The sequence below is a fragment of the Misgurnus anguillicaudatus genome, chromosome 11, assembly GCF_027580225.2.
Source record: "Misgurnus anguillicaudatus chromosome 11, ASM2758022v2, whole genome shotgun sequence".
NCBI lineage: Eukaryota > Metazoa > Chordata > Actinopteri > Cypriniformes > Cobitidae > Misgurnus > Misgurnus anguillicaudatus.
In genome coordinates, this window is record NC_073347.2 from 4,562,854 (window position 1) to 4,586,197 (window position 23,344).

At 37.8% G+C, this 23,344-nt stretch overlaps 1 protein-coding gene and 1 long non-coding RNA gene across 2 annotated transcripts in view; both read left to right on the forward strand.

The window, feature by feature from the left end:
- LOC129416391 (inactive phospholipase D5) overlaps nt 1–23,344 on the forward strand; it is a 65,702-nt gene that overhangs the window by 20,485 nt on the left and 21,873 nt on the right. The window contains exons 3-5 of the mRNA XM_055170697.2: nt 8,594–8,771; nt 8,960–9,068; nt 21,459–21,586. Coding sequence (XP_055026672.2) covers nt 8,594–8,771; nt 8,960–9,068; nt 21,459–21,586 — 415 coding nt within the window. The remainder of the gene's footprint in view (nt 1–8,593; nt 8,772–8,959; nt 9,069–21,458; nt 21,587–23,344) is intronic.
- LOC141368766 (uncharacterized) lies at nt 2,978–4,406 on the forward strand. Its single transcript, XR_012372012.1, has 3 exons — nt 2,978–3,523; nt 3,634–3,699; nt 3,781–4,406. It is a non-coding gene; the product is annotated as an uncharacterized lncRNA (long non-coding RNA).

The window sequence follows — 23,344 nt, forward strand, 5'->3', positions numbered from 1 at the left end:
ATCCACTGGGTGGCGATCTTACACAACATAAACACTGATGCTTTCACTCAACACTTTCAAACTCAAGTGTATTTTTTGATCAGCGATCTGAATCGGATCTCTAACAAAAGTCATTCACAGAAATGGAATTATCCCAACATTTTGCTCAAAATTTGAGAGGATAAAAGAACAATTGAAGGTAGGGTGAAACGTTTTTATTTTGTTGTTTGAAAGCAGAGGGTCTGTTCTTTCATTTGATATATTGTATGTTTATATATCTAAAGAACAACATTTTTCTGGAAGGCATTAATGTTTAACTAAAGCTGGGTGGCAACTCTTTTAAAAAACGCTGGCAGGGAAAGTGTTAAGCATGCTTCCAAGCATATTTGATCCACACGTCAACAGTTGCACGGTATAAATGTTAACGTATAAATAAGATGAATGTTAATTTATGAAAATAAACACCACAGTCTTAATGAATCATATTTTCATTGTGTCTTTGCTCCGTCTGTTTTGCTTGGGAACCGCTCTGTTGCAGACACACTTGAGTCTGAGGAACTACTTTGTTTGGCGGAAGACTAATATCTGTACTAATATAATTACAACTTATTTGCTGTGTTTTATTATATGAAATCCTGCTATACATAATTTGAAGCAACTGTTTTATAAACGCAATAAGCCCCGCGAAGCAGTGGGTTACCAGTGCATTTTATAACGGCTAAGGGGGTTTTAGGCACTCCGCTTCGCGTCGTGCCTAACAACACCCCTTAGCCGTTATAAAATGCACTGGTAACCCACTGCTTCTTGGGGTTTATTGCTTTAAAAAGCACCACTTCTGTAATTCTTGTATGCAACATATTTGTAATAATAATAATTATTAAAATAAAAAATGAGAGGAGAACTTCAAAAAGGTTGACTTTTTAAAAAAAAGAAGCCCCCTCCACTTGGCTGGCTACAGTCATCTTATCTACGATGATATAAAGGTGTTAACACTATAGAGGCACATAACTTTTTCATTGGTACTTAAAGCACTTAAATCTTAAATGCTAAATCATAAGGTTGGCAATAGCAGTATTTGGAAAGTGTATTGATCTAAAGTTGTTAAGTGTGTACCGGTAACTAAATACTTGGCAGGGTTTAGGTAAAATGACCTTATAAGTGCTTGTGCTCTGACTACCCATGATTAGATCAACATGATTTAGCACTAGTAGAAAAGACTGCTTGACACTTCTCATCAAAGGCCACTTTCAATAAAAGACAAAGATAGTGTCCCTCTGGAGCCACTAATGGTGCAGTGATTTAAGTGTTGAGTGTGAAAATGCACAGTCTTAAACAGTCCACATCCTTAACCACTAAACTATCACCACTCTCTTGTGAATTCTGTTTATGTTATTTGCTCTAAGCAATGTCTGCAGCTTGACTTTTATGCCCAAAAACAGTTACTAAACACGTTAACTTATGTTACTTCACAAAATCATCTTACTGTAAAAGAACACCGACCATTAGCCCGCACAGAGCGTTCTGCAGAGAATTGTTATGGTATCCTTGCAAATACCTGTGATGAACTGGGGGCGTATTACAGAAAAATCCTAACTTTAAAATCTTATCTTAACTGTTTGGCATGGTAATTTCCGTTAGGACCTCATTTAAGAGAAAAGCAATTACAGACTGACGTTCCTAAATGCATTATCTTATCTTAACTGCAGATAGGAAAGTGTTATTAAAGAAGCATCCTAACTTGACAAAATATCCTAAATGCTGTCTTAAAGGAGGGGTTTAATGGTATTTCAAGCATTCTGACTTATTAACACAGTTATAGAGTTGTTTCCTCATGCTAATCGTAGGCAAAGTGTCAAAAATGCAGTTGGGCGTGTTTCAGAGTATTTGTGTGCCGAATGCACTTCGCCAGGGTTCGTACAAGTTTTGGCTAGTTTTTTTCGATTACGGTTCTAACTGACGGTTCAGGGGTTTTCGCTACGCATCACTTCTTTATATGGGCTTCAGCAGGAAAACTTCCCCCGGAAAACCCCGCCCAGCCGTCAGTCAGCGGGAGAAGCTAGAGCTGCTAACAGCTTATCACGCCACTCAGCTTTGTTTAATTTCAAAAGTCAACAATGGCACAACAAGAAGTGTGTTTTTGGATGTAAGGAGAAGACATCCAGCCTTATGGAAACAATGGATATAGTTTATTATCCGGATTAGCAGCGGAGTTTTGCGTGTGTGTTTGATGCGGTGGATTTTCAGAACCGGGTCATGATGAGTTACACGTGGTAAGTAAGACTTCTGTCTTATGTTGGAAATAGGCGCGTGTATTATAAATGACACAAACATGTAGTGAATCATAAGTTACAACAGTGTTGTATAGTGTTGTATGACTCGTACTCGCTCCTCCCGTTTTATAACTCCTTCTTCATTTTTTCGTACGTTATCGGAAAGATTCGGTAAAGCTAATCTTTCTTTTATAAATTTGATTAAACTAAAGACTCTTCAGAGATATAAAGGATGTCATACTACTCCATAGGTACTCCAGATTAATATCAGAAATGCAGAAACAGCGTGTGTTACGTGAGCTTTAACTTTAGGAGACCCCGACAGGTGTCCTAACTTCAAACTAACGGAAAAGACGAATTATATCTCGGTCTAATAATGGCGCTACAATTATTAATAGTTGAACATGAAGAACGGCGAATTTTAATGGCAGAAAGACCCTGAGGATGTATTTCATTTTGATGACAAAACACTTATTAGTAATTACAGGCTGCCTCGACACATGATACTACAGTTAACGCAGGAATTGCAACCAATGTTACAGAGACCAACAAAGCATCATGGCGCGTTACCTGTAATAGTGCAAGTGACTAATGCTTTGCGTTTTTTTGCAAAAGGCGATTTCCAAAGTGAAGTAGCTTCTATTTCAAAAATGTCACAGCCTGGTTTGTCTAAAAATCTAACGGAAGTGGCAAAGGCGCTTTAGCACCTACCTACATTAGGTTTCCAAGGGGAGAGGAGCTTTCCACTATCAAGACCGAGTTTTTCCGAGCGAGCAGACTGCCAGGGGTTATAGGACTCATAGATGGGTCACTCTTTCCAATGAAGGCCCCTAGTGGCGAAAATGAGGCAGCATATGTCTGCCGAAAAGGGTATCATGCTCTCAGGCCATAGGGGATCACAATATGATCATAAGACATTTAGTAGAAAGGTGGCCTGGGTCAACACATGATTCCTTCATTTTTAATACAAGGTAGGTTAGCATTACTTTACAGATTTATTTACATTAATAAATACGAATACAACTATTTTTATTATTACTATTTAAAAATATCATTGAACATTTTGGTTTGTAATCAAGACAACATACCATTATTATCACCTTTCTGTTAACTGTTTTTCTCAACACACATAAAAAACATTATTATTCCAGAGACATTAGTGCATATCTGGAGGAAAGTGTACAAAATGGTTGGCTTCTAGGAGATTCAGGATATCCTTTAAAACCATTCCTAATGACTCCTGTGCTCAATGGGGAAACACCAGCAGAAATGCGGTAAGACAGATGCAGACCTAAAATTAATAAACCTCTTATACATACTATACAATACAAGCAGTAATATTTTTATTAGCTATATTGCCTATTATATTTTATTCTGCTTACAGATACAACCAGGCACATAAAAAATGTAGGTCCAGGCAGGAGCGTCTCTTTGGAGTTTGGAAGAGCAGGTATTTCTAAATATTTATATAGAGACAATTTAATGTAAACAGAAAACTAAATCGCTTTAGTGAAAAACAAGTTTTTTTTAGATGGAGATGCCATGACACTAGTGGAGGCTACCTCCAATATTCCCCAGAGAAGGTTGCTCTTTTCATCAAAGCTACAGCTGTCTTGCACAACATGTGCAGAATGGCAAACCTTCCTGACCCAGAAGTGGATGTAGTAGAGGAGGATGAAGCAATACTTCCACCACAAGGACCTAACCCTGGGCTCCACATGAGGAATCAGCTTATTCAAAGATTTTTTGCACAGTAAAAACAACTGTAGAATGCCCAAAATAAAAAACAACATCACTTTTTTAATATATGCATTTTATTAGGTTAACAAATATTACAGTGTAGACTTCCAAAAATAATAAGTTACATTAAATCACTTGAATTACATATTTTATTATTTAAAGTGACACCATGTAATTTTTCAACCTTCATAATAAATTTTCAAGACCCTTGTGATAGTACATCGACTTTAAATAGGTTGAATGACATGTCTACCATAGCCTGACGAGGTCTGTATCACTTTTACTCGTATTTTAAAACTTAGGGTTTGTGGTAGTAACCAGAGCACCAAAAAAAACTACAAAATTCGACTGCTTTACGGCATACGTCACTTCCTCCACACAATTTGTTTTTAACGTGAATTTTGCTGGAGGCTACTTAAGGAGTGCAGAGAGCAGTCTCCACCACGTGACTCTGTGGCACAGCCTTTAGTGTCACGGACCTATGACACGGGCGACCCGGGTTCGATTCCCCTTTAAGGCAATTTTTTACATAAACTGTTGATTCATACATAAATGCGATGTTCTTTATAAATTACGGCGATTATATTGCATATAGTTCCCTGTATTCAGATGCTGTGTTCACGTATTTACCTTTCTTTTACTGTGTCTATGATATTTTACATTACAATCCATGTTGCTATAGCACTCAAACTTGCTCACAGTGTAAAACCAAACCCTATTCATTCACCAATCAGATCCGAGCGTTTCTCTCTTCTCTCTTCCTCATTTGCTGCGTTCCGCTGTCACTCGCGGGACGTATTACAAAGCGGCAGACCTAAACGCATCGGTTTACTTGGATTTGGAGCGATTTTCACACAAAAAAGAGGAATAATGAGCGCCATTGCGGAAAATTCTGGTGGCGAGGGAGAGAGAGAGGATGCAACAATATTTGTTTGGAAAAAGGCAAGGAAATACGTCTGGTCGTTTCTGAATTGGAAGGCTGCAGCCTCCGGAGGTCAAATATGCAGGCTGCACACGTCATCAAGCCTGGTTTATTAAGGTAAACTGAGCATAACATTCGCAAGTCATAAGCATACTGCAACAATTTACGATTAACTAAGTATAATAGTCAACTTTGTAATTGTTAATATTGTGAAATAACACAGTCTTGATGACGTATACAGCTTAGAATTACGACATCCGGAGGCTGCAACCTTCAGATTGAGAAATGGCTTCTGCCACGACGAGTTCCTCATCAGAAAGTTGTAACATGACTGCGTTTCTCCCTGTTGTCTCAAAATGTTGATCGTTTAGCATTTTAAATGTTTAGTTTTTAGTTTAGTTTTAAGGTTGGCCAGTTCCTTTCCTTTGCGACAGTGCTGCGGCGCTTGTGGGCTCTAGGGGCGCTAGAAGTGAAAAATACGTGTCTAGCACCCCCTAGTGGCCAAAAAGTTTCATGGTGTCCCTTTAAACAGATATGCAATGTACAAAAATATTACACTGTAGAATTCCAAAAATAATAAATTACATTAAATCACCTGAATTACGTATTTTATTATTTAAACAGAAATTGCAATGCACTAATCAATGTTATTTCATAAAAAATGAACTAGCTTTACAGTTCCTGTCTGCACCTTTTGCACAGCTGTGACCTTTCCAGCTCCAGTCTCTCTCTTTCTATAATCTCTCCTTCTCAATGGTCAGTCTGTCCCTAAACTGCTCAAGTTTCTCCCTTTTTATCTCAAGTAACTGTGCAGCATGACTTGAAGATGTAACTTTTTGCTGTAAAACATAAATAACTACAGATTACATTACACTTAGTCATTTGGCAGACACTTTTATCAAAAGCAACTTACAACTGAGAACGAACATCACTGCTCTGAATCTAGTTAAGGTTAACATAATGCATTTCTTATAGTATTACAAGTTTACAATAAACTCATAACAACGTACATTGAAATGGCAATTGACAAGGCTTTGCTGATGTCCCCTCCATCAGATCTGACATATGTATTGTCGTCAGTTCATGTTGTTCCAGCGCCATCTCCAGTCCTATCTCATAACCACCAGGGATGCCTGTGTCGATAATCAAATTATGACTCCGTTCAGTTTCAAAGTAGCACTAGTAACTATCAGTAACACTATCATAAATTTAAATGTTACAAAACACACGGTATGTTATGACTTACCTTCATAGTGTACTTTGTCAATGACACCTAACATTCTTGATTCTGAGGGTTTAAGCGATGGAGCATCACTTGTTCCCCCTCCCGTTTTCTTCATCTCTCGTGCCTGTAACGCAGCCTTCTTTTTTGTTTCACTTGCAAGGGTGGTAAATTTTTTCTTCACTGACTCGGCAGTACGGTTCATGCCAAACACAGCAGATACATTTTCGGCAACTTTTGCCCACTCCCTATTTTTGTCTTCTTGAGTGAGCGACTGTGAAAACTTGCCAAACAGTATAGGCTTTGACTTCTCTACCGAATCAATCAAAATGTTTATTTCCACCGTAGTGAAATTAAAAGCTCGACGATTTTGATTATCCATTTTGTTTTTAAGCAGCTCGCCCGGTTGGTTGCTAGGAAACGAAACGAACACGATTGAGCGATTTAGGATTTCTTAACTAGAGATGAGATAAGATTTGGTGAGATAAGATGAGAATCCTAAATCAACTTAAGATTTGCTTCTGTAATATGAATTTGTGAAAAATCTTAATTTAACACATCTTATCTTAAGTTATGACCTAAGATAGAAAGTTTCTGTAATACGCCCCCTGATCCATAGCTATGGTTAATTTGGCAGCAGCCAGATGTTCTGTCTTGGCATACACATAATTTACAGTGTTGTCTGCATACATTAGTGTATTGATATCATGGCAAACTGATAGCAGATCATTGATATATAGACTAAACAAAAGCGGGCCAAGTATCAATCCTTGTGGTACCCCTGTGAATAGATTAGAAGCTAATAACCGATGGTTGTTCACAAAAACGTATTGAGTTCTACCCATTAAATATGACTCAATTAATTTGATTGCAGAAGGGAAGAAATTAAAAGTTGACTAATTGTATTTATTGCTGTTTGCTATTGGAGACAGTAATGTACAATAAGAGAGAGTAAAACCCTTCATGGCTACAGTAAACAAATTATTTTCAAATAAAATTGGTGACAGTTTCAGAATGTTTTTTACTGAATCATTCTTTTAGAGTCGTTCAAAGCTATGACTTTTCCATTAACAAAAGTTTTTTTATAAATGAAACACTACATTTTTTAAAAAATGATAGAAAAAATAATCTCAGGTTATATCCAACAACGCTTTGGTGTGTTGACATGAAACTTTACAATGATCATCATCAACAGTGTTCAGAAATATTAATTTTCCACACATTGCTGATGTGTCGTCATCATGACATATTCCCAGTGGTGACCGCAAAGCATTTTGGGAATCCGTGGCACAAACATACAGGCGCCAGACTTCTTTGCATGGAGGGAAGAATGCAGTGTTCAAAATGCAATCTACCTGCTGTGTTATAAACGGCAATAGTCGTTCTCATGATAGTTGTGGCATAAAGCTTTAGAACGGAATATCCTTTTATCGTTTTTCTAGCGTGGAAAAATAATAGTACAAGCCATGTTTCAGTGGTACCATTTAGAGATAAAGTTAGAAGTGACCAAACACATCAACGTTTTTCCTATTTAAGACGTAATAGCACTTTTGGGAGTACTTCGACTCGGTGCAGTAACACCCTCCCTCTCCCATTATGAGAGTGAGAAGGGGAGCGGACTTTTCAGGCAAGTCGAAGTACTCCCAAAAGTGCTATTACGCCATAAAATATAGTTCCTCTTTTAAATCCGCTTAGAAAAGCGCTACATTTTATTTTGTACCATCAAACTTGCTCGTATAACTACTCGTCTTAAATAGGAAAAACGTGGATGTGTTTGGTCACTTCTAACTTTATCTCTAAATGGTAGCATTAAATGAATGGGGCTAAGCTAAATGCTATCGAAGCGTCGCAGCGCGCTCCAGCGCTTACGTGCACGCACACAGATGATAGAGGAATGTATCAACAATTCTTAGTTAAGGTAATAACATATTTTAATATTGAAAATGAGTAGACTATTCCTTTAACACTAACTTTATTCTCATCTTAATTATAAAAAAATTCTGTATAAAATAATACTACCATTAAAACACATTTGAGAGAAAGAGATTTTGGTTGGGTGACAGTTGTAGGTTACAGTTTGACAAGTTTAAAGTCTGACAAAAGCACAATGTTGTGTTTTATTGCAAGTGTACACAAATATAAGTAAACACTTTGCAGTTTGAATGATATCCTGTATAAAAAGATGACGGAGTGTGTTTTTATGTTTCCACTGTTCAATCTCGTCTTTGCATTAGGATTTTGTTTAAGGCGTTATGGTCTGACAATGTTTTCTTTAGCCCGCTGCATTTTGTAGTATTATATTCTGTTTTTCACACATATTTTTCATTATTTTCATGTCAGAACACTAGTCTGCTATGCCAGCCCATGTAAAGGGGCCAAACATACCCATAATTCTTTGCGTTCTGATGATGTTGCTAGCCAGTTGGTCACATGTCTTACCGATCTCTATTGCAATTACAGATTTGTGCTTGTGGAGAATATTCCAGAAGATGTTACCATTCCGTATAAAGGCACCATTCCACTGACCACTGGTCTTCATGACCTTTTAGACAAAGCACATCGACTGGTTGAGATTGTATCACCATTTTGGGATCTCAACTCCACCAAGAATGCTTTTCAACTTCCTCAAGCCAAGCAGGTAACATTTACTGCAATTAAATATATAAACTTATTTTCTGACAATATTCACATTTTTAATTCCTTTCATCCAGAAGATTATATCTGCATGTAAAACAGAATAAATTAAAGAGAGATTATTTTAAAGAGAGCGAGATTAATCCCAATATAACTAGAATTAATATAAAATATTTCTTCTGTGATCTTCAGGGTGAGATCTTATTTCATCGATTTATACATCTGAGGTCTCAGTCAGTCAATTTAAGGGTGGTCAGTGGACCTTCTGATTCCTCAGAGCTCAAGGTTCTCATGCAGCATGGTTAGTATATAATAGCATATTTATTCATTGTAATTTATTTTTCAATGATGGGTTGCTTGAACTCTGGATTTGAACTCACATAGTTGCTCTCATAGAGCTCTCAGGGTCTGGACGCAAGACCAGAAAGGCTAAGGTATAGAAATTCGATAAAGGTTTCTTAACAAAGGAATTTTAAACACATCTCTTTTCATGACTACTGCATGACTTTGCACACATTACTGTATCAATGCACAATATATCCAAAAATAATTTCAGAATACCTATGTTCAGCATTAGCCAGTATGTTTATCACATTTACATTTGCATTTAGCAGACACTTTTATCCAAAGAAACTTTTTAGAAAAGATACAATTTTTCATATTGTGAGGTATGAGGCTGAGCTTGGAAGATAATTCAACCAGTAAGGAATAGTAAAGGTGAATGAGCCCTTTGTTTGCTGACTACAGCGTTCTGGATGTGGTGTGGATGGGCAAAGATATTGTAGAGAAAAATGAAGAGAGATCTGACATGCTGTTATTCGGGATCTTGGAAAACCAATCAAGCTGCTGCATTTTAAATGATTTAGAGTGGTTTGATTGCCTGTGCAGGAAGATCAGATAGAAGAGCATTGCAAAAGTCCGGGCCTGGACAAGGAGTTGTGCTTAGTTAGTTAAGACCTGATTTTTTTCTGATATTGTATGATGCAAATCTGCAGCTGGTTGTCAAAGACCACAACATGGTTTCAGGCTGTTCTGGTTGGGTTATGGTCATTGGATGTTGAAGTTCTGAAGCACCATAGGAGATGAGTATTCATCAACCAAGGTTGCAATGCAAGCCTCTACACTGGGATCATTTGGTTAAAAAAATGTGTATCATCTACATAGCAGTGGTAGTAGCAGCGATGTGATCGAATATTGGTCCTTGAAATATAGTATAAATAGAAAATAGAAGTAGTCCAGTGACCATGTTATGTGATTTTGATGTGATTTTTGTTGAAGTACCTTGGTTATATTGTAAAACACGCTATTAGAACACTGGTTTTTGAAGCAATGAAGATTATTTTAGAAATTGCAATGTTTTAAAAAAATACTGCATGAATCTAATTCTGCTTTCAAACTAAAAATATTTTCTTTCATTTTGATTTATTATGTATTAGTATTTAACAAGCCTAGTGCAGCATTATTAAGTCGTCCCCTTGGAATTATAAGGTTCTATCTAACATTTTTGTCAAAATTGAGTTATTCACATATTCTTACTCTGTGACAACTTATTTACATTATGTGATGTTTTATTTTAAGTTTTGTACATTTTGGGACGTTTTATTAAAAAAACAAAAAGGTTCTATCTACAAAATTGAACTCTAAGTTGGGTCTATAAGGTTCTATCTGCGTGAGCTAATCAGCACTTCAAATGGACAGAAGAGGACCAATCAGGATCAACTTTATGGGGTGGTTTCTCAGACAGGGATTATCTTAAGCCAGAACTAGAACTTAGTTTCATTAGAAAATATTTAACAAACATGCCTTACTAAAAGTATTACTTGTGTGCATTTTGAGGCTAAACAAACGGCACTGATGTATTTTAAGATATGTCAGTGCAAGTTGTTTTCAGTTTGGACAGCTCTTACATTTATTTTTGTCTAGGACTAGTCTAATCCCTGTCCCTATATGTGGTGTTGCCGGCTTTGTCCTTGACGACAGGAAAAATCACAGACACACAATATCTGTGAGGATTATGGCACGCAACCCAAAGTTTTGAAGAAACCTTAAGATCGACAGCCCAAATTTTAGGCGAGTTCACCCTACTGTAAAATCCAGCTTAAACTAGTGAGATGGTTTTAGCTGGTCTCCCAGCTTGGTTTTTGCTGGTATTGCTGGTATAGCAAGCTGGTCTAGCTGTGTTTTGGTCACTTTTTAAACTGGACTAGCTGTGTTTTGGTCACTTTTTAAATTGGTCTAGCTGTGTTTTGGTCACTTTTTAAGCTTGTCTAGCTGTGTTTTGGGCACTTTTTAAGCTGGTCTAGCTGTGTTTTGGTCATTTTTAAGCTGGTCTAGCTGTGTTTTGGTCACTTTTTAAGCTGGTCTAGCTGTGTTTTGGTCACTTTTTAAGCTGGTCTAGCTGTGTTTTGGTCACTTTTTAAACTGGTCTAGCTGTGTTTTGGTCACTTTTTAAGCTGGTCTAGCTGTGTTTTGGTCATTTTTTAAGCTAGTCTAGCTGTGTTTTGGTCACTTTTTAAGCTGGTCTACCTGTGTTTTGGTCACTTTTTAAGCTGGTCTAGCTGTGTTTTGGTCATTTTTTAAGCTGGTCTAGCTGTGTTTTGGTCACTTTTTAAGTTGGTCTAGCTGGACTTATCTGGTCATGCTGGAAGACCAGCTGACCCACCAGCTTGACCAGCTTTGCCAGGCTGGTTGGACCAGCTTACACCAGCTACTGCCACCTTAAACCAGCTACCATCTTATGCTGGTCTTTGCTGGATTTTTCAGTAGGGGCAGTCTTTTTTTAGGTCTTGCTGAGGAGATTGTTTTCATAGTTAGACACCACACTAGCCAGCAGTGCTAGCTTCTTAGTTCCTGAAATTAAGAGGCAAGCACTAAGATAAAAAATACAGAAAAAACGAACTAACCTATCCTACCCAAAAAAAAGTGTGTTTACAGTAAGTTATGATTGTTATGTCAAAATGTAAACATGTGAAAGATTGTTAAAGCAGTTACCTCAGTATTAAAATGATTTCAGAATGATTGTAGCCTGTAGCTGCTCAATCCTACTGAAAAATCCAGCAAAGACCAGCATAAGCTGGTAGCTGGTTTTAGCTGGTTTAAGGTGGCAGTAGCTAAGTCCAGCTAGACCAGCTTAAAAAGTGACCAAAACACAGCTAGACCAGCTTACTACACCAGCAATACCTGCTAAAACCAAGCTGGGAGACCTGCTAAAACCAAGTTTAAGACCAGCTCAAACCAGCTCACCAGCTTATGCTGGTCTAAGGTGGATGTTTCAGTAGGGAATGGTATAACATGCTAAAACAAAATTGTCTATTTTGTAATGAACCCGACATATACAGGAGGATGGGAGAGAAACTGAGGCAGAAGAGGGAAGAAGCAATGTTGTAAAGGAGCAATGTAAAATCAGACTTTAAGAGATAAAAGTGCTAAAAATAAAAATATTAAATGTCATAGAAAGGATTAAAATGTTACTTTCTAACACATGTTAAAAAATTGTTACAACATTAATTTTATATTTAATGTTTAAATAATGTTTTGGCAGATAGAACCTTATAATTCTAAGCGAAAAGTGTTTTTTTAGAATTAGAAGGTTCTATCTGCATTTGACCCATTCCAAAAATCCACATTTAGAAATTTGAGAGGATTTTGATATTGTATATTTAGAATGCATTTAGGGTCCCTGTTATTTTCATGTTTGAAAGAAACTTCTTCCCCATGTAAGTTTTCCTATATGTAATCCAAAAACTTTGAAGCTCAATATCTCAAAACTACTCAGAACGCAGATAGAACCTTATAATTCCAAGGGGACGAAGTGTACTACACATGAACAATAGAAATCCCAATTCAAAATCACCCAGCTAGCTTACCCAGCTAGTTATCTGATGATCAAACCTACATTGTGGCAGTGTAACTCGTTACTGATGACAACCGAAAAAGTGAAATTACTGGATACGTAACTTTTGTTAGTAACAGCAATGACGTAGTTGCCAGCATACATACACAGAATCTACTTCAGCAGGTCACGGTGTTAGCAATGTAGTTTGTCAGCTGTAAATATATTATGCAATGTTCAGAAAGGAACAAGAATCTATAGTGCTCTATTCTGGTTTCTAAGAGAAACTGGATTGATTAACAAAATATTATATTTTGCGGCAGTGGCTCAGTGATTCATGTAGGTTGTCTACAAACCAGAAGGTTGGTGGTTCAATCCCTAGCTCCACCTAGGGTAACCACCTGCATAAGCAGACTCACTGATAGTGGTTTACCCATTTCTAGCACATACCACCTTGTTACGACTGGTTATTGGAGTCAGGACGCAAACACAGAGTTCACAAAAGTATAACATTTATTAAAACAAACATAACCATAAATCCAAAATAAGGCATGAAACAGGGAACAGGCATGACAAACAAAAGACAATGATCTAGCAACCAGGAGAGAAGAGAAACTGCATTAAGTAGGCTGGATCAAATGGATAACAGCTTTGAAAGTGCTGATGAGATGATGATTGGTAAGTGAGTCGAGGTGAGAACAATCAGCACAAAATACAAAGACATACACAGATCACGGTTGTCCCCCTCGAGGAGTGGCTTCCAGACACTCCCTAAGACCAGAGTTCAGCTGAGTGGAGGAACGGAGGTGGATCTGGGGGAGCCGGCAGAGCGGGAGGCCAGGGTGAAGCCGGCAGAGCGAGAGGCCAAGGCGGAGCCGGGAGAGCGGGAGGCCAGGGCGGAGCCGGCAGAGCGGGAGGCCAGGGCGTAGCCGGAAGAGCGGGAAGCCAGGGCGGAGCCGGCAGTGCGGGAGGCCAGGGCAGGGCCGGAAGAGCGGGAGGCCAGGGCGGAGCCGGCAGTGCGGGAGGCCAGGGCGGAGCCAGAAGAGCAGGAGGCCAGGGCAGAGCCGGAAGAGCAGGAGGCCAGGGCGGAGCCGCGGGCAGAACCAGAGACCAGAGCGATGTAGAAACCCATGGTGGTGCCAGCGGCAACAGGAACCTAGGCAGAGGGAGAGAGCAGAAAAGGGCCCTCTGAGCCAGGTTAGTTGTGGCAAAAACCCCAGGGAGCTCGGGGATGGTCCTTTTGGACCAGACAAAGAGTTCCAGGAGCTTGGGGATGGCCATCTTGGGCCAGGCAGAGAATTCAAAGAGCTCGGGGTCGGCCATCCTGGGCAGGACTGAGAGGCTTTCAGCTAAAACCAAAAGTGCAGAGGATCCAGGTTCAGGTCTCTCTCTGTCATGACAGGAGGTTCAGGAGACTCTTGTGGGACAGAAAGACTCTTGTGGGACAGAAAAGCAGAAGGCGGACCACACACACCACAGAGCCTCTCTCTCTCATGACTTGCACATTCTCGAGGACGTTCTGAAGTTGTGTTTGACTTGACGCGAAGCTGCTAGAGGATAATGCGCATGGTATTAAAAACGCGTCATGCAAATAAGCGGTAAAAACCCGGTCGGCAATTTTGTACTCGAGAGCATGAATCCTACCTTTCATAGGAATGAAACACTCGCTTTGCGTCAGTGGAAAGTGGTCGCTTAAATATTACCAGGGTTTCTTTCATAAGATTTGAACTGAGGCGGGTCTGAATTAGCACACGACTGTCTCGTCCGTCTCCATGGTTCTTTTTTCGCGTTCCCCCGCCCATCAATCATCCGTTGCGCGTCTTTATCACCTTGCTTTTTAAAAAAAAATTTACTCAGTAACGTAAAAATACAGATTTTAAAAACTACTCAAAAAAGTAAAAGTACACAAAAAAACTACTTAATTACAGTAACGTGAGTAAATGTAATTTGTTACTTTCATCCTCAGAGTAGGAATAACCTTAACCAGAACAACACACATCAACATATACATTGTCATAAATGAGGACTGACGAAGGAACTGAACTAAATATATGAAGGGAATATTTGAAGAGTTTGGTTCAAAAACGCGATAAACACCATTTTTGAAAAAAATGAGTTACTGCCAAAATCTGTATTATATCAGGTCAGTATTTAAAAGTAAATAATTAATTTTACGCAAAATCCAATATCCGCCGTGTTATTCTGTCATCTTTTCTCCCTTTTTTCCCAAAATGCGACAAACGCCACTCCTCCTTTTTTACAGAACGCAATAAATCCATTCCAGAAATTACAGCGGACCATTCACGCAATGTAAACAAACATGGTGGCGCACTGAGTACACGGAATCCTAGTTTTCCTCATCTACTTTGTACTTCGTGATCAACAAACAAAACTAAATAATACTTTAATAGCATTGCCAAACCTGTGATGGTTTTCTGTGACGGGAAAGATTGTCATCAACATCTAATAATTTACGCGAAGCACTCGGGAGACGGGTGCTTATCTCCCGACAGCATCAAGTTTCTCATGCTAACACATTGACCCCAGGGGATTAATTATATAAAATTTGGAATTTTTCACAATGATATCAATGACTTTGGCATTAACAACATCATCCTGATAAGTAAATTTTTCATACATAAATGCCGTTTTTTCAAATTACGCCCTAACATAACACATTGGAGGAATGAGTTAAATCTCTTTTATAAATCTTTGAAATTGTGTAATAATAAGAATGCTGTAAAACTGGCGTCTTTTATAAACATTCTTATTGATTGATTGCCCTTGTGATTTGGTTTCTTTTGAATATATATTCTATTTATGTTTTTTTTTTATTGCCTTATTTCTATGCCCCTTGTTCTTCTACCCTTTATGTATGTATTTGATAAGATACAAATGTTAGATTTATAGAAAGATATTATATTGTACCTATTTTGTTTGTAATTGCTTTGTAAATTAATAAAAAATAATAATAAAAAAACACATTGACCCCAGGGGATCTTATGAATAACTTTACATTATTTTACTAGAAGTCAACGAAAATCAAGCAGGACTAAAACATTTTACAGCTGATCGCTGTGAAAAATGCTAAGCAACGGCGTCAAGTATAACCGCAGCAATATGACAGTGATCTTAATATAGCAAAGTAAGTGTTTTGATTAATGACATTAATGTTTATTTTTTTATCAGTGTATATCACTGTTCAACTAAATGAACATATAATGGAAAAGATGAATGGACATTTATACATTGATTGAATAGATTTATAGCATTTTGAAAAAAAACTGTCATGGATTTATTGCATTTTGTGGAAAAAAATAACTTGTTTTTATAATAAATCTTTGAAAATCAAGTTATGGATTTGAATTTTTTATGTTTTTATAACCTAAAGATGCCGTGGGAAAGTTTGTAACAGAAAATAGTGGTTTTCATCTTGTCACTTTCTTGTTATAGAAAACACGTTTTTACCGAAATTTGTCAAAATGGATTTATTGCGTTTTGGAACCAAACTCTTCATATACACAATACAGATAATCAAACAAGACACAGGTAATGGCAGTAATTGGTAATGGCAGAGAAGGAGGGGTTAATTAACTAGACAATTAACTAATAAAACTTAAACATAGATAAAAATCTCTTAAAACTAGGAGAACTGTGACAAGGTTTGATAGGAGAACTGTGACAAGGTTTGATAGCAATGCAGTTTGTTATTGTTTTGTTACATAACTGATATAAAAATGGATTCTTTAGGAGCATGAGCAGTGTTGGCAACGTTATACTTTAAAAAAGTAATTAGTTATAGTTACTAATTACTTCTCAAAAATAGTAACTGAGTTAGTAACTGCGTTACATCATTATAAAAGTAACTAATTACTAGGCAAAGTAACTATTGCCTTACTTTAAAAAAGTTCAAATATTTCAAATAACTTGGATGCCCTCAATATAAAATTTGTTAAATGAATGAATTAGACACTAAAGAGAAACCACTAATTTTGTCCTTTACAACCATGTAAGGTGTCGTAAAACCATGGTTTTGCTGATAGCAATCAATACACCAAAAAACCATGGTTACTTCACTTTTACCACAAAAAACAGGGTTAATTTTTTTAATACTTTATTAGATCAGAATTACAGACGTGAAGAGGCTCTTTCTTACAACTTTAAAGAGGACCGGACTGCCTGTCAGTGTCCACACTCTCAGAAATAAAGGTACAAAAGTTGTCACTGGGACAGTACCCTTTCAAAAAGGTACACCTTTGTACCCAAAGAGTGCATATTAGTACTTTGAACTGCCAAAATGTACCTTTAAAGGTACATATTTGTACCTAAATGGTACATATTTGGACCTTTTTTAAAGGGTACTGCCCCAGTGACAGCTTCGTACCTTTATTTTTGACAGTGCAGCAGCAGTTCCCGCTGCTCGTTGAGGAGAGAGAGCGATACATGCTCTCACGTCAGTCTCCAATCACGCCAGAAAAGATCGCTAGATTTGTCCTAGTCGCTTTTTGTAAATAAAGTCTCTAATGTGATTTAGAAAGTTGCTAAATCTAGTGACAATGTCACCAAGTTGGCAACACTGCACTGCACTTCCCGGACTGTGCATATGTTTGTGTATGAACTCTGCCTGCCTCTGGTTGGCTAACGATGGAAATTAAGTCAATCAACATCGGTTATGTGGTTGTCCCACCCCCTCTAACACATACACACCCAAACATTATCAGTGATGTGTATCTCAGCCCCCAACACACACACACACACACACTAGAACAAACATTAGCTGTCTGGATGAGGGAACCTACTCTGGTGAAAATCGCTTTAGTGAGATTAATTATAGTAACGCGCAGCATTTATTGTCAGTAACGGTAACGGCGTTATAACGGGGAAACAGTAATTTATTTGATTACTCGTTACTGAAAAAAATAACGCTGTTAGTAACGCCGTTTATTTCTAACGCCGTTATTACCATCACTGAGCATGCGGCATAAAAACCCAACAAGGACCTGAAGAGACCAGGGCAGGGAGTAAAAATTTTAAGGAAACGTTAACAGCACTTGTAATCCTGGGTTTCTTTTGTTAGGTCAATAGTACATAAGCCTTTTTTTCAAGGTTGAACGACTTCTTAACATTTCTATGCATCATTCGACTGTAGTTAAATGTATGTTTGGCTGAGAATAGAAAGTGTATTAAAAGTGTTTAAATCTGCTCTGTAATGCAGATATATATGGCATCTGATGGCCTCTGCTGAAGGTTTTTGAGGCAACTGATTCCTAGATACAAAGGATTTCCCTAGAGTTGCTTAGTTAAATTGGATAGTAAAATCTTAACCCTCTGGGGTTTAAGGGATCTTAGGGCCCTGGAGAAGTTTTGACCTGCACAGACATTTGTGCTTTTTTCAGTTGCTTAAAAACATATTAATGGCAAAAGTCTTATAACACTGTGTTCAGCATTAACTGGGCTACAATATTATATGAGCTACATCCCAGCCAACATTGCAAGGTCTTCCTATGTGGGCCCTATATGGGTTTGTCCATGGGTTCCACTATGACCCCACGTGGGTTGCCCACATGAATTTGATATAGAAACTGAGTGGGGCCTATGTGGGGCCCACGTGGGCAACACACATAGGGCCCATATTGCACCTACGTAATGAAGCCCACGTTACATATCAGGGCCCAGAATGGATTTTTAATGGGTACTGGACTGGTCCCTTATTATGAAATAATTATACTTTTAATGCTTAATTGTAATTTACTTAACTAATATATTTGTTTTAAATTGAAAACCGATAAAAGCAAATAATTTCAGTTCGGTAAATATCAGATTTCAGCATAAATATTCAACAGTTCATTCATCTGTAACATCACAAAACATGAAGGAGGTGCAATATGAGAAATCAAATAAAAAAAACTGTAAAGGTTCAATATATATATAAATACTTTATTGTCAATTTATAACAATACAATGCTAAAATAATCATGAACATTTCAAAACTGCTAAGGCAGGTAATGACTAACAATTTAACATAACACTTAAAATAAGCATTGAAAGAAGTCAAACTCTTAAACTACTTCGAACTCAAAAACAACACAAACATTTCTCACTCTTCTGGAGATGGTCTTCTGATCATCAATTAATCTTTGCTCAAACGTTTTATGAAGAACTTCCAAAGCATCCACAGCCAAACTCATTAAATGTCCTTGCACGTTTGTTTTGATTCATCCCTGTGCAGTCCGTGTACTTGTACCGTAGTATTACATTTTCTAAAAACACAACTCAGGATTAATTACAAGTGTAACAGTTGTGAGAGACTCCTGCTGCTCCGATAGAAACCGTATCCTTGCGTCTGAGCGGAAATTCTTGTAGTTCAAATGTTTATCATCTTTATAGTTGTAATTTTAAAAGTCTGCCTATTTTAGCAAATATTATTTAAAATATTATATTATATTATGTGAAAAAAATCACAATTAAAAACATTTGAAGCAGGACTACTTTGTCAAGCGTAATGTGTCGTAGCAGTGAGCAGATCGTAATGAGGTCTCCTTATATGAAACACCTGACTCCACTAATCAGACTCCTTTCAGAATGTTTGAAACATTTCTTTAATTAACACACTTATCAAACTGATGAACTTTCTGACATTTCTTATTTTCACTCTTGCTCAGCTGTGCAAATTAAAATTAATAATTGGCAGGTTAACATTACAAATATCACAAATAAATGCATAACAATAATGCATTTTTATTTAAAATGTTTTATACTGATCATATCCTATCTGTGATATTATTTGCTCCATGTATAAAAGTGACTATCAACCAAAAGTAATAATTTTAAGAGTTTAAGTGTGTATAAAATGTATTTCAAGCATAAAAATGTTTTGCCCACATAGGTGCCATGAGGGCCCCACATTATTATCCAACATGGGCATACCTGTATGGGACCCACATAGTCAACCCACATGGGACCCATATATATTGCCCATGTTAAGCCCATGGCCATATGAAACCCATGTTGCCCATATGGGACCCATGTGGGGTCCACATATGAATGGAAATTAAATGTAAAAAATAATGAATTTTTATTTAAAATGTTTTATACTGATCAAATCATATCTGTTATATTATTTGCTATTTGTTTAAAAGTGACAATCAACCAAAAGTTATTATTTTAAGATTGTAAATGTATAAAGATGTATTTCAAGCATAAAAATGTTTTGCCCACATAGGTGCCATGAGGGGCCCACATTATTATCCCACATGGGCAAACCCATATGGGGCCCACATAGGAAACCCACATGGGACCCACATATATTGCCCATGTGAAGCCCATGCCCACATGTAACCCATGCTGCCCAGATGGGACCCATGTGGGGCCCACATGTCAATGTTGGCTGGGATGTTTGTATTTTTGAGAGAAAAATGTTTATGCATGGTTTTTGAAAAAGCAAAATTTTTAAAGTTACTGATATAAGTCCACAAAACTCATTCTAAACCTGTTTTCCCAAGACTTTTCAAAACGGGATCTATAGTAGTCTAGAGTTTTATCTTTAAAATTATGTGAAAATCATTCAGCCTACTCATTCACATAAAACAATATGTTGATTTACAATTTCTAAGACACTTTGCCTGGGAGTATGCGAAGAGGCTGGAAAGCTCCTGAATAATCTGTGATTGACAGCTGAGGAAACAAAAGACTTGCATAATGAGCTGCATAATGAGCCTTGTAGGAATGTAACTTTAACTGTAGTAAAATGGCATATGTTTTTTTTTTCTATTTAAATAGTTTGTATTAATTTCACAAGTTTACCTTTAAAAACCATGATTTTACTACAAAAAAGTGCAACCATATTTTTTGGCTACAAATACTATAGTAATCGTGGTAAATTTACTAAGGGATGTAGTGTATTGAGTTGTTATTGCACTCTGGTAAAGGTACTGTTGGGTCAACGTAAAAATGAACACAGGGTTAGTGTTTGGTTGGCCAGCGAGAGTTTTACTTTTGCACAGTAAAAAGCATACAGGATGAACTGACCGTCGTTGTCTGGACTCTTATTTGTGTTTTTATCATTATAGTAGAAACACAACAAGGGATGAGTGAGCATGGTCAACTTATCAATGTTTGTTAACACAGCGGCCATTGCGGCATCACGTGTTGATAGTGAAAGTAGCACAAAGGAATGCGTGGACATGCATGTGATCCTGTGTTTAATAAACTTGCTGTGTGGAGATATACGCATAGACGCAAGTAAATAAGGATTTAGTGCTGTTTGCAATCGCGTCTTTTATAAGATTACTACAAAAGCAAGTCAAATTTCCTGACTTGTGTGTTTGTGTATGTGTGTGCCCTTCATGTGTACTGTTCGACGTAAGCACCAAGAAAACACTCGCGTTTTGAGATAGTGACACCTACGCAAGTAAATAAGTATTTAGTTGTCATGTTTGGTGCACTCGGATTAAACAACTCAGCATATCAAGGAATGGAGAGACTGTATTGGGGATTGACTGCAGGCAGGAGGTGAGAGTAATGCATATTGATGTCTCTGCTCGTTCACTTCAATGGAGCGGGGCGTTGGGATCTCAGCTCATTTCAGATAATGAGCTAACAAGAGAAAGACAGTACTTCTCCTCCTTCTCATACAGTTTACACTGAATGAGAATATTTGTTTTCGATTCCAGAGTTTAATGTACTCGGCTTGTCTGGTTTGTTAAGGTGAACCATTTTAAAACATTATTTTTTTCCTAAATGTTAATATTTTTAAGTAGTATATTTTGAGAATTTTGACAATTGCTCCTTAGGTAAAGAACATTAAACACTGTGAAGAAACAGGTTGAGGTAATCACTAACAACTGTACATTTCTCCAGGTGCAGATGTGCATTACCTGAACATGAAGGCCCTCACTAAAGGTCAGCTCAACTCTTCCTTTTGGGTAGTGGACAGAAAGCACATATACATGGGAAGTGCTGGCATGGACTGGAGATCATTTTCAACGGTACAGAAGAACTCATGATTCATACATTTGTCTTTTATTGAATATACAGTACTGTGCAAAGGTCTTAGGCCACCACCACCACACTTGTTGTTTTAGAAGTTTTAATGTCCATCCATATTTATTTTTCAATCTATTTTATTAAGATACAAACAGAAAATACAGGAAATATGTAAACAATATATAAACAATTTTATTTTCAGGACAATGGGGTGGTTTCCTGGACAGGGATTAGCTTAAACCATGACTAGGCCTTAGTTTAATTAGGAAATATAACTAGTTTTAACAAACATGCTGTCAGGCACAAAACACAGAGGATCCCAATGCAGTTAACAGAAGGTTTTATTTAAACAATAATGACAGCAAACAGACAATGGCACGTCTGGGCATATAGCCACACCAGGGCAGACGGCTGAGACGGGGAACACACACAGGCACCGGAACGATGAACCACACACGCTCGGGCTCCGGCCAGACAACGAACGATGGGAGGAAGTATGGAGACCCCGATTCGGGGTAGGGTGCGTAGACCGCTCCCGTGAGCGCCGCGTCACGGAAGCCACTGGGACAGGGGTAAATCCTGCGGCGGGCAGAGGGAGAGAGAGAGAGCGTTAGAGACACTGATGAGAGAAGCTGGACAGCTCCAGTGATGAAGGACCTCTCCAGTGGACAGCGACACTGCCGCGATGAGTCTCCGCAGTAAAGTTATAGACCAGTCTATAAATCCAACAATGGTTGAAGACAGTCCGTAACAGGCAGCAGAGAAACAGTCCAGAGAGCCGTAGAGTAATCAGAGTCCACAGGAAAACTCTCGGGTAACAGTGAGCTCAGACTGGGGTAGGGAAATAAATCCACAAACTAGAATCAGACACAAAACAAGACTAGAAACTAGCGTAGCTAGAAATGGCGAGAACATACGTCATGACAGACGAGTATATAGACAAACTTTGACAAATTTTGACAATCTTGACAAACGAACTTGCAAAGACACACTAAACACACAGGGATTAAATACACAGACAAGATGACGGGATAACAAGCAACAGGTGAGGAAGACATGATGAGGCAATCACACAGAGCAGGAACACCTGTGAGGAAGCACACGTGAACCTGTAAAACACATACAAACACAAGACAACCACAATACAAACAAGACAAAACCCTAAATATATTCATATATAAATAAATATATATAAATATATATATACACATGAAAACAGAACACTAGACTAAACAAGACATAAAAACAAAGACTGGAAAATGCAAGGGAGCGGGGAAAAGTCACAAGACACGAGAAAAGCGTGGTCTGATATGACAATATCAAAACCACGTTCTCCCCCACAAAACATTGTACTGTTAGGACCCTGCCATACAAAACTAGATATAATTACCAACAAGATTATGGCAGAGTCCTCACACATGCCTTATTAAAACATTACTTGTGTGCATTTTGAGGCAAAACAAAGATCACTGATGTATTTTAAGATATGGCAGTGCAAGTTGTTTTCAGTTCGGACAGCTCTTACATTTATTTTAGTCTAGGACTAGTTTAATACCTGTCTGGGAAACTGCCCCTAAATGTCTTCTTTAGGGATCGTCAGTGTTTAGTGTGACCTCTCTTGGCACTAAACTCATCTTGAGCGTTTTTTAGCAGAATGAAGTAAAAAACAAATTTCTTTAAAATTGGAATTTAATTTTATTTAATGTTTAGGAGATCCTGCAGTTCCCTGTTATTGCTCAAGTGGAAGTGGAGTTTACCCT